Below are 11,415 nucleotides of genomic sequence, written 5' to 3'. Positions count from 1 at the left end.
ACATTCACATATCAACTCCTTCATTCACCTTTTCATTTGGAAAGAATGGAACAGCACAAAAGCATGATGTGAAAAAGATTTGGCATACTATAGTCTGAGTTTGTGCCCTTGTATTTCTACTAACTATCTTAAATTTAATTGTATTTTCATATTTTTACATATATATCTGAACACTTGGAACATAAGATTTGCTTTTATTGAAAAAAAATGGTGTGGACAAAAAAAACATAATGATAAATTGAGTTGTGCTTGATTATCAAGCAAATTAGAGCTAATGTCACTCTTTTACCTCTCATATTTCCCCCATTTAGGAAGCAATCATTCTGCAATCACTATTCAGTAATTGATTCAAGATGACTTTTTTTTTTTTTTTCTAAAACAATGCAAGCGTGACTCCATAGGAGGTCACTGTTGCGCCTGAAACAAAATGTTGATTTTTGCCATCTCCATTATTTGTTTTGCATCCACGTTGGGGACCATCTACAAAAATGATCAACATTTGATGTAGATGTCACATCTTTTATTTTGTAACTAAAGCACAACATTACATAATGAGGTGAACTACATTGCTTAAATATTAGAATGATAAACGACAAGAGTAATAATTCTAGCAAAAACAGTCAACACTTAATCAAATGCATATATGAATGGATGGACCAAAAATAAATACATAATTTAAAGAAAACTGTGTAGAACTCATTTGCACACTGCTTTTGTATGCGTAAGACAAACATTCAAATACATACGTTCACTTGTACAATTATTTGCTGCAGTCAGAGTATGTTGGGTTTTTTTTTTAACAGAACTTTTCATGGAAATTGCTTTTGTGACCTTCAGTATAGCAATATTTTGATATTAAGTATCGGTAAAACATATATCATGACTATTCATTTGCATACACAGACAGGATAAAATTCTGTTGTAAAAAAAGATAATAATAATAGAAAACTGCAAAGCATCATATTAGGTTTTTTTTCATTGTTATATTTCAGCCTGTAATAAAATGTCTGTGCATGTGTTGTGTGTGGTTAGCAGCGTTTGAATGTCTTGGTGGTGCCTCTTAGGACAATATGAGGTAATCCAAGTGGCAATTTATCACAGGGCCAGTACTGCAGTCCAGGCAATGAATAGGGAATCTCGTAGTTGGCATCCAGGTAAGCTATCAAGGTACTCCCGTACGCCACAGCCATCACAATCAAAATGTGCCTGAGGGATAGTCCAAGTGATCAAAAGCTCAGGGGTTACATGACGTGACACAAACTTACCAGATACCGTGCAAGTAGCAGAAGTTTAGCCTCTGCCAAAATCCGCAGCCAAAGCGATCACTAATCCAGCAGGATATAGCCTGTATCCACAAAGCCACTGAGCATTTGGCCAGTCTCAAAGCCTTCTGGTCACTACAGCTAAAGAAGTCAGAGCAAAGAAAAAGAAAGCAGCAATACAAATGAGTGCATCAAATTAACAATACCTTCAAACCCCAAATTCCTACTTGTTATCAGAAAAGCTTCAATATTTCATTTGTAAGATCTCATACCATCTCATCTCAATGGCCACAATGTAGAGCATGTGCAGGCCAAAGCAATTGAGCGCATAGGCATTGACAGTAGGTTTGACAAAAGAGGACACTGAAGTGACCACAGTCACCACCAGGATCAGCTTGGAGAAGGTGGACCTGCAAGACACACAGAAAGAAAACTATATATATATATATATAGATTGTTTCAGGTGTTCTTTAAAAATGCATTCACCCTTTCAGGCCATGGCAGGGTTAATTATTAACAAGTTTTTTTGTCAGTTTGCGTTTTCGATGGCAATGCTGCATTGTGTGTTGTTGACAATGACTCCTGTTGGAGCTGTCAGACTGGATCTTCAGCCAGCCCGGATTAGGTTTCACACTCGTGTGCGCCTTTAATCAATGAATAGCTTGTCTTTTTATCAGAAGGCACCAGAGCAAGCAAGCATAACTCTATGGTCTGGTGATGTGAATGATGACTCAACACTTACCTGTCCTTTATAAAAGATGGGAAGAGCCTGCGTGGGAACCATATGGCATAGCCCACCGCCAACACCCACAAGATTGACAACTCATCCAGCATCTGGCCAACAAAACTCAGAGTCATGTGGAAGTAGGCGGAAAAGATACCTGCGTGCCAGAAGAAAGAATTATTCGCAGCCAAATTGAATCAAGGTATTGCAACACATAGAAAGTCACCCATTTAAGAGTAAAGATGGAAATAATAAAAATAGAAAATCCTGGAGAGATTTATTGATGTTGATTTATTTTCCACTTTTTAGTATAAGGAAATTGACCTACCTACAAATAACATCATGACCCATACCAGGTGGATTGCCATGTTCCTTTCTTTGGCGTAAGGGTGAAGTAGGTAGAGCATGATGGGAGATATAATGAAGAAAATGAAGCTGCTCATCTGCGAGGAAAAACAAACACGCTTTTCACTTTGAATACAAACAAGCCCCCAGGATATATATTTTTTTCAATTAAAAATGTGCCATAAAGAATCTCACCGTGTTAAAAAACTCCACCACATGTTCAGAGTGTTTGTAGTTGTCTTCACACCAGTCGACCTCTGAACTCTCATAGGAGAAAACTCCAGCCATCCTTTCATTTGAGTAGACGCCTGAGAGACAGACAGACAGAAACTCCAGCTAAACAAAAACCTGAGCAATAAATGATCAGCTGCTCATAAAAAAAAGACAGAAGAGGACTGGTTATTGTCGGTAGCGCATGCAAATTGACTTTCCCTTGGTGTCCTTGTATTCAAATCCGTTTGCTCGCTTTCAAAAAGCCTTTGTGTTTTTGAATGAATGAAAAAGCTGCTAATAATCCAACCTGAGAAGCCGCGTTGTCAAGGACGCAATTATACCCAAAGGATTGAAGAAGTTTCATGCAAATTGAGATGATAGAAAAATGAATTTTGGTTGAGGTCTTGGGATGTAAAAAAAAATCAGTCATGATTACTTAGTAAGTAAAAATGATGTAATTGGATCAGATTCGAATTTTAATCTTTAAATAGGGTTGTGAATATTGAACCTACCTCCCATGACGCCCCACGTCTCGCCTCCAGTCAAAAAGTGCTACCAGGTGAGTCAACAGGTGAATGAATTTGGGCAGGGTGGGGTGGAGCATCGAAACCTTGACCATCCTGTCGCACCAGACGGTGACATCACGGCACGCACAATCCATGTGGAAAGAACCAAACCACTTCCCCACCCTTCATTTGTCTTTTTTCTTTTGTCGGCTAGACAAGCATTATGAGGAAAAGCAACGGATGAGACTAATAACAGGTGCTGTTGTACATCTCTGCACACTCCAAGGAGGATTAACCGGTCCATCTGCTTGTCTTGTGTGTGTGTGTGTGTGTGTGTGTGTGTGTGTGTGTGTGTGTGTGTGTGTGTGTGTGTGTGTGTGTGTGTGTGTGTGTGTGTGGCTCATGGAATAGGACGTCTGTTATAAAGCAGTTTGTCTCATCATTTCATGTAAAAAACAAAACAAAAACACACACGTGTAATATCTTGAAGTCCCATAATAAAAGGGAATTAACTAGACTTCTTTTATTGACAAGGTCAAAGACATCATTGAACTGCAAGCTGATTTTGTGTGTATTGTTCAACTGTTACATGTTGCTCTTTTCCTCCTAAAAACAACAGAGCAGCAATTTTTGCTTTTACTTGATGGTGTGTAACTGAAGCTTGTTGCTTGGTTATTTGGAACACCGAAGAAACCTCACGCGCTCTCTGCTTTAAGTGGAGGGAACTTGACGCCACTGCCTTCCTTCAATCTTCTGAGCAGCCATCCGTGGCTCAACCAGGTTCAATGAACTCGTTAAATCTTTTCCACATAGTTACCAGGGAAGAGTCCTTCTTTTCCTCGAATTCGGCCAATCCACCATCCAGACGGATCTAGGGAATGAAATGAAAGAGTCACACAACTTTTTCAAGGTCATCATGATGCATTTTAGGTTCCTCCTGATTGTTTGTCGCTAACATTTAGCCGCTTCTCCATCCATTCCTGCAACACACACCTTCATTGACAAGGTCAAAGACATCATTGAACTCAAAGCTGATTTCGTCCGTGTCCTGGCCCATGTACTGATACAAGGCTCGACAGCGGGGCCCTTGAGGACGAAGCTGAGGTTTGGGAGCAGGAGGGGGCCGCTGACCGATGCTTTGCTTCCTTTGTTTCCTGTCGCGACGAGAACCAGCGAGACGTTTCGTATTGACGATGGCAAACATGGCCGCACGAATGAACCCGGCGGCCATTTCTCACCCCGACATGCCCTGGTCGGGCACGTTAAGGAAGTCCATGTTGCCCTGGTTACTGTGGTTGTGGGTCGGTATCCTGGAAGCTCTCTGAACGCCCAGTTTGGGCAGGGCCGTTTGAGGAGGTCTGTGCTGATTATGCGGTGAGGTATACGTAATATCCGATTGTCTGGGTCCTCTGGAGAACTGGGTCGCTCCATTCTGGTGTGCTGTGGAAAAAACCCAATCATTGTATTGGATATAAGTTCCTATTTGAAGTGGAATTTTACCTCTGCTGGCTCTCTGATTTCTCCCTCCACCTCCACGTGACTGCTGACCGCCTTTCCTCGTTGGTTCTGATGACAGAAATGTTTTGAATAAGTGCATTTATGTTGGCATTATTGATGTACTTACTGGAAGACTTGGGGAGTCCATTCCCGATTGAGATGGTGAGGCTCTTTCCTGAAGGTTTGAGCTGGGCCTGGTCTCCTATTCCATTTTGGAATGTCACCACCCTGGAGCTGCCTCCTCCCCAGCCCTCTTTCTTCACTCTGAACTCTAGTCTGGGCAGGAAGCGAGCCGAGTTTGTCATTTTTGCACGTAAAGCAAATCCAAGTGTGAGTTTTCTCTCCACCTGTCTGTGAAGGATATGGCAAGCTTCCTCCTGGTCACGTCTTCGTACCGTTTGGACAACAAGCTTAGGAACTCCGTCTTGAAGTTGGACTCCAGCAGACTGTCGTACTCTGCCTCGTGCAGAATAAAAAAGTCATCCTGTCTCGTACTGGAAACAAAGCCGCATCATGCCGTCAGCATTTCAGTGTACGAGTCAATGTAAAATTTCATTTAAATCAAATCAAATCTTCAGGTCATCGTGTCTACCTGAGCGAGACGCCATTTATGCTCCCAAACTCCAACTTTCGTTTCAGCACTTCCTTTATTTGCCCTTTCTCGGGACCTTTCTTCACTTTCTCTCGACCAATCAGATAGATGCTTTTCGGTGTCAAGATCAAATCTCTCTTGATGGACTGGATGGAGGGGGGGGGGGGGGGTAGAGCAAAATCGGGTCATGCTGGTATTTGCAAATATTCTAAGGGACTTGTGTTCACCTTGAACCTTCGATCAAACTTGTTGACAGAGTCTGCAAAGTCCACCCGCTCCCTCTTGGCCAGGAACTGTCTGAGCTCAGGCCTCTGCTCCAGACCCAGGTAGTCGCCCACAAAGTTTCTGTTGATACTGTTTTTCCTCCGCTCCTTTGCGTTGTAGAGGATGTCTGAAGCTATTGTACCAAACAATTCTTCCATCAGCAACTTTTTGTTTCCGCATGCATTGCTGGAATGCTCAGAAGCTTACCTTCTTCTCTCATCTGCTCATACTTCTTCCTGGCGATATATCGTCTATAGGCCTTCTGAATGATCCTGGCATAGGTGTCAAATTTTCTTTCCCTCATCTCCTCGAGAAGAAACAGCTAAGCAGAACACATTGTTCATCAAACAGACTTCTTTGTGCACGGTTGGAGAGGCATTTCTTCTTACCGATTCTGGGTTTTTAACAAAGACTTTGCTTCGGCCCATCTGGTACTGGTCGTTATCCATGTTAACGGAGCGGAGGAGGTGAAGGACCCCCTGCTGCTCTGGACCCCTCCAGCGTGGCCATGTCTCGGCAGTCAGGATGGCGTACCTGAGGATGCTAATATGAAGTTCAACAGCCAACAGAGCATCATGCAGATCCTCATTTTTTTTTTTTTTTTTTTTTTATCCAAACCTTTGCAGGAATTTAGTGAAGACCCTGCGGTACGCAAAACCAGCCCTCCGTACGCGGATATTTTCTCGTAATCCGAGATATTCCACTTGATGCTTAACCCTTGGAAACAAAATGAGGTTAGTTTGGTGATTGTGTGTCCGTCCACTAGATGGCGCTAACCTGCTCTCTTCCCAGTCTTTAGGCCGTTTGGTCTCATTGGGTTTTATGCAGCGGATGTAATGAGGAGTACATTTCATAAGAGTGTTGACCAGGTCGTTGGCTTGTCTCTGTGTGAAGAGTAAAAAGAAAAAGAAGAGCTTTCTAACAATGTCATTTGTGGTTTGAGCTCGGAAGATGGAAGCACTCCCACCTTGATTTTGGATCCTGCCGTAGTTGGCCTACTTTTCTTGTCTGTGTTGAGGTTTTCAGGGAACAAATAGCGGATGAAATCACTGTCAACAATATTCACAAGATTTTTAGACCCCAACTGGATGTTGAAGCTGTGTCGTCAGTGTGTTGCTGGAAGAGGACTCACTGATGACTGCTTTGCATGAGCTCAATAAGGTCTGGGAAAAGCACGTCGCGGTTTCTCTCACAAAAGCCGTTGATATCGTAAGACACCTCAGGGAAAAAGAAAAAGACAACATTGGCAAAAAACATTTTGGGCAAGTGAAAGTATATTCTTTGACAGAAATAGACGATTGGTGGTAGCGGAGAGTTCCGTCTGTCTGTCCGTCTGTCTAATGGCTTTCCGTCACAGCAAGTACCTTTCCAGCGTAGTGATGAATAACAAAGCCCGAGTTCCAGCTGTTGAAGTGCTCGTGGGTTCCCACGGCAGCCTGCAGCTTTTGCAGCAGAGTGCCATCTGCGCCCTCGCCTTTGGCATGCATGGTGGCGCACACATCATCCAACACGCTCATTACGCCTGGAGGGTTCTGAAAGGACCAATGCATTGCTTTCAAGTCTTCAACATTCAACCCTGATGATGCTGGATAGAGGCTCACCAGTTTATTTTCAATAAGGTCGCAAACAATCTTGTTGTTAAAGTATTGAATCGCAGTCCACTTGATGCCCTCTTGAACGTACTCCTCCTGTAAAGGGAGGAGAAGATTTGGGGGAGTGCAATTTGTTTATGCAATAGAGAATCGCATTTTACATTTTACACCACTGAAGAGGCTGAACTTTGAACTTTGAGTGACACCTTGAAGTCATACGCTACCCACCTGCTCTGCCTTCAAAGTCAATTCAATGAAGATTTGTTGGAGCTTCTCATTGACAAAGTTGATGCAGAACTGTTCAAATCCATTTCTCTGAGAAGAGAAAACCAATCCCATCAATCGCTATTGAAGCGATTTTAAAATTGGGCTCCTTTGATTATCAATCACAAGGTGGCATTTACCTGGAAAATCTCAAATCCATAAATGTCAAGGACGCCGACGCTGAATTCTTCATGCGGTTTTTGGATGGCTTTATTGATGGCCTGTAGAGGGCAGACAGAAAGCGGGAGGGAGATCGGAAAAAAATCCAAAGAATCATCATTCAAAGTGGAAAAGTCTGATGACCTCCACCAGGTAGTCAAAGACGCGCGCATAGAGCGCTTTGGCCAGGGCATCTCGCGTATAGTTGGCTTGCTCCTGGTTGAGGGTCACGTTGATGGACTCTGACTTCCCTCCCCACTTTGAGTCCATTTTACGGCTGGTGAGCTTCTCCTGCAGACGGTTGGGGTCCACAGCCAGCAGGTAGGCGGGGAAGGACAGCACTGCGCTCAAAGCAAATTCAAACAAATTTTGCAATTGAGTGTCCTTTCTACAATGATGAGGTGGAGCCTAACCCAATTGACTTTTTGGACTATCCTGAACTCACATTTGTACTTATGGACAATTCAATGAACCAATGAGCATGTTGTATTTCAGATGTGTGTATCAAATTGGTGCCTAAGAATTAACGCTCATCTTGTAAATGTTTTTTTTTTTTTTTAATGCTATTTATTATTGTTCTGGCACAGTGACATATTTTGCTGAGATCATCGTCAATATCTTACTTAGTCCTTGTTGTGTAACTCAAAGCTGCTGTGTTCGAATATACTCATCTCCCTCTGGGAGATGAACAAGCCAATAATGTATTCCCTGAGGGTAAAAATGTACAGTAAATACTCACAGTCCATGCTCTCCACCTGGCCGTAATTGCCAGCCTCGATGAAAGTGATGTTCCCCAGGTGGAGGATGCCGGCAACTATCTGCAGCACCTGGGCTTGGATGTCACCTGGGATCCCAACCACTTGCATGGCTTCCTGGAGACCACGCACACAAATATTGAGGGGGGGGGCCTTGTTATCTATTAGCTTCAGCACATTCTAAAAAGCTCCAATCGAAGAGACAAGTGGAGCAATAATTAGCTCTAATTCATTATGCAACCAAGAGTAGACCCTAAGAAAATAAGACAAAATATACACACATACATATATATATATATATATATATATATATATATATATATATATATATATATATATATTCCTATATATTTTTTAAAGTTTTGCAATATACTAATATCGCCAATATTCCCTCAAATGATGAGTCAAAATGTAATCAGGGACATGAGGTCACTTTCAAACGCTCTTCCATTTTATGTACATTACCATTGTCTCATGGAAGTCCTTGCTGTCATTGGTTCCATCCACTTTATAGGTTCCAGACTGGTTGAGGTAGAAGTAGTAGTCCGGTGTCATGATGCCTAGGGCCTCCTTTTGCTGAGCACTAGCGCCCTCTATTAGCTGCAACCGGCAGTGCAAGAGAGAACAAAGGTCCTATTAGATTTGCACAAGGGGAACTTCGAAGCATGGGGAGGGCCTTTCATCCAACCTGATAATAGACGTGGAAGTTTCTTTCGCTATCATTCTGGCTCACCACCCTGGACTTCTCCAGCAGAAAGTTGGAGATTTTACCGCCGTCGGGCTCTCCGCCTCTGCTGAACTGAATCTCAAAGTATTTGCCCTGTCACGTGCACAAATGCACAGTCAGATATTTTGCAATGAAGCAGACAAGAACATGGGTAGCTCAAAGATTTTGTCGTAGCTCTTGTGTGAATGCTAGATCAAGCACATTTCATTTTGATCAGTGAAGCATGCAAATAAGTGTGCACTAAAGACTTCCTGCATCTATCTACCTGATCAAAATAACCAATCTTGCCACAGGAAGCAATGTGATGTCAGCGATCAAAAGAAGTCAAGTGGCAAGTTTACTCACAAAGCGGCTGGAATTGTTGTTGCGGACCGTTTTGGCGTTACCGAAGGCTTCGAGGAGAGGATTGGACTGCAGGATGATGTCTTTGACGTGCTGTGACAATCACAAGTGTTACATGCGTGCATGTCAAATTGAAGTCAGTCAGTGTGCCTACCTGAACTTTTCCACCTCCTCCTGATACTTTGGATATGTAGCCCATGATGTACTTGGCAGCCACAGTTTTTCCTGCCCCGCTTTCCCCGCTAACAAGAAGAAATCATCATATTAAACACTCAAAAACATACATCGGAAGAAAAAAAATGGACCTAAACACAACCTGATAATGACGCATTGATTTTCTCCTTCGATCATCATGTTTCTGTACATGTTGTCAGTCAAGGCGTAGATATGAGGGGGATTCTCATACTGGGCCTAAAAACACACGACACACATGGCGACGTCACGCAAATAAAATACAGTATGACTTGAGACTGAATGACTTACTGCTCCTTGGTAGAGTTCAATTTCTCTGTCAGAGAAATAGGGCATCTGTTTGAATGGGTTGACTGATATCAGTACAGGGCCAATGTAAGTCTGGCCAGCATTGTTAAGACAAGTTAGCATGCATGAGATACAATGATTGGTCTTTTTATTTCATTTCCATACGTAATAATAAAGTAAGGATACAAAAATGTAGTCATCCATGTATCGTTTTCGGAGATTTTCCACAATGGCGTCCTCTGTGATCTTGGACAACAGGACCATGTCGTCCACTCCGCTTTGCTTGACATTTTGACTCTGCCAGTGGTATTTTGCCTGAACCGTGCGACAACACACAAACATAAATGCTCGTCATTCATATACCAAAGAAAGTCAAAGGCACAAACTTCTCTGGCCAGATAGTAACGGACAAAATTGTGGATTTGCACAATGTACACAATTCAATTTGAATGTCATTGTACGTTTCCCCATTCAAGTCCCATTCATCTGTATATTTTGTCAGCCCTTGTCCTTGCATGGAAAGACTTAAGATACACGATGTAAAGACACGAGTATGAGGAAGTGTTGTAGCAGAAACGAAGCCACTCTGGTCTTCCACTTCCCCCTCTGACACCTCATTGCAGTTTCCTGTGAAAAACTGCCTTGCTGCATTTCAGTCAGCAGCTTGCATACAAATTCAAAGTTCTACTGCACATTCAGCCAGGCATAATTCATATTTTTTATCAAATATGCCACTTTTAGAGACCATATCATGAACCACTTTTGGTTTTGATTCTCCCTAGAGACCATATCATGAATGTTGATCAGCATTTTCAGAAGATTTGTTTGGGTTTGTAATTTTGGTTGTTTTCAGATAGCCCACTAAAGGTAGCGACACATTGATGGAGAGCATAATCAGGCCATATGTGTTGCCATTAGACAAAAACAAGAGCTCGATGACTCAGAAAAAAAAAAAGCTCCATCATTCCATTCCATTCCAGCACATTTGATGAAACTCACTTGACTCAACCTACCAATCACTCAAGACTGTTCAAGATATCCCGGAATCACTGCGCTCATGAAGTGTTTTTTTTTTTTTTTTTTTTTTTTAAAAGAAGTGCTCATTAAAACAAAGTGGGGTACACTACCATTTTCTCAGTTGGCTTTTCCTGTTGAGTCAGGTGCCAGTGAGCGCAGTCGGGTTGCCAAATATCAGACGGCCATCACGCAGCGACGAAGGTCAATGCCGCCTACAAGACATCCAGTGGAGCTTTGCAAGCTTGTTCCTCATACAGCCAGCCAGCCAGCCAGATGCTGTGTGTGAAACAAGAACTGCTGGAGGGTGACACACATCTGACATTGCACACACTTACCACACCAGCGAAAGTTTGGACTTCTCCATTTGGTCCTCCTGCAAAAATCACCAATCCAGGAGGCGTACGATGGAGCTTGAGTTGTGTGTAGTCAGCTCCACCCAGGCTGAGAAGACTTTGTTTCGTTTGTGTCGTCTAACGGCCGCATGAACTGCTCGCTGCAGGTTGCTCAGAGAATTCTTGAGTGGAGGTGACACGATCTTCAAATTTGCTGAGGGGATTTTCCTCAACTCTTTCACTGGAGCTCATGAGATTTTGTTTTAAAGGCAGATTATAAATCAGACTCAATTTATGAACACAAAGGGTTCCAAGAAGCGGTTTGTAAGTTGGAAGTAGAGACA

At 42.6% G+C, this 11,415-nt stretch overlaps 2 protein-coding genes across 4 annotated transcripts; both read right to left on the bottom strand.

The window, feature by feature from the left end:
- Positions 1–721: 721 nt before the first annotated feature.
- Positions 722–2,640, bottom strand: acer1 (alkaline ceramidase 1). The gene is made up of 6 exons (XM_085928601.1): positions 2,527–2,640; positions 2,315–2,429; positions 2,005–2,143; positions 1,535–1,672; positions 1,266–1,403; positions 722–1,206 (listed from the first exon to the last, which is right to left on the bottom strand). Exons 1-6 carry the CDS (start codon positions 2,617–2,619, stop codon positions 1,029–1,031), a joined length of 801 nt encoding a protein of 266 aa, XP_085784727.1. The 5' UTR covers positions 2,620–2,640; the 3' UTR covers positions 722–1,028.
- Positions 2,641–3,527: 887 nt separating this feature from the next.
- Positions 3,528–11,190, bottom strand: myo1f (myosin IF). Of its 3 annotated transcripts, XM_085928383.1 has the most exons (29): positions 11,075–11,181; positions 10,850–10,951; positions 9,909–10,037; positions 9,726–9,815; positions 9,559–9,653; positions 9,397–9,484; positions 9,246–9,335; positions 8,862–8,993; positions 8,639–8,773; positions 8,158–8,290; positions 7,563–7,759; positions 7,400–7,480; positions 7,224–7,310; positions 7,005–7,091; positions 6,768–6,935; positions 6,536–6,621; positions 6,371–6,452; positions 6,181–6,287; positions 6,022–6,120; positions 5,793–5,937; positions 5,611–5,725; positions 5,367–5,536; positions 5,140–5,285; positions 4,895–5,041; positions 4,675–4,823; positions 4,551–4,616; positions 4,289–4,490; positions 4,044–4,204; positions 3,528–3,921 (listed from the first exon to the last, which is right to left on the bottom strand). In XM_085928383.1, the coding sequence occupies exons 2-29, from the start codon at positions 10,850–10,852 to the stop codon at positions 3,845–3,847; spliced, it is 3,267 nt and encodes a 1,088-aa protein (XP_085784509.1). In that variant the 5' UTR covers positions 10,853–10,951; positions 11,075–11,181; the 3' UTR covers positions 3,528–3,844. The 3 variants fall into 3 exon arrangements, 2 of the variants coding, with proteins under 2 accessions (XP_085784509.1, XP_085784510.1); XR_015067993.1 differs by lacking the exon at positions 3,528–3,921 and having other exon boundaries at positions 4,056–4,204; positions 4,675–4,818; positions 10,850–11,190; XM_085928384.1 differs by lacking the exons at positions 3,528–3,921; positions 4,044–4,204 and having other exon boundaries at positions 4,288–4,490; positions 4,675–4,818; positions 10,850–11,190.
- Between the last annotated feature and the right edge of the window lie 225 nt (positions 11,191–11,415).

This window comes from Syngnathus leptorhynchus, chromosome 13 (genome assembly GCF_054491065.1).
Source record: "Syngnathus leptorhynchus isolate UIUO chromosome 13, UIUO_Slep, whole genome shotgun sequence".
NCBI classification, from domain to species: domain Eukaryota; kingdom Metazoa; phylum Chordata; class Actinopteri; order Syngnathiformes; family Syngnathidae; genus Syngnathus; species Syngnathus leptorhynchus.
Note: the sequence above shows the minus strand (reverse complement) of the source record. Positions and strands in the feature narration are given on the sequence as shown.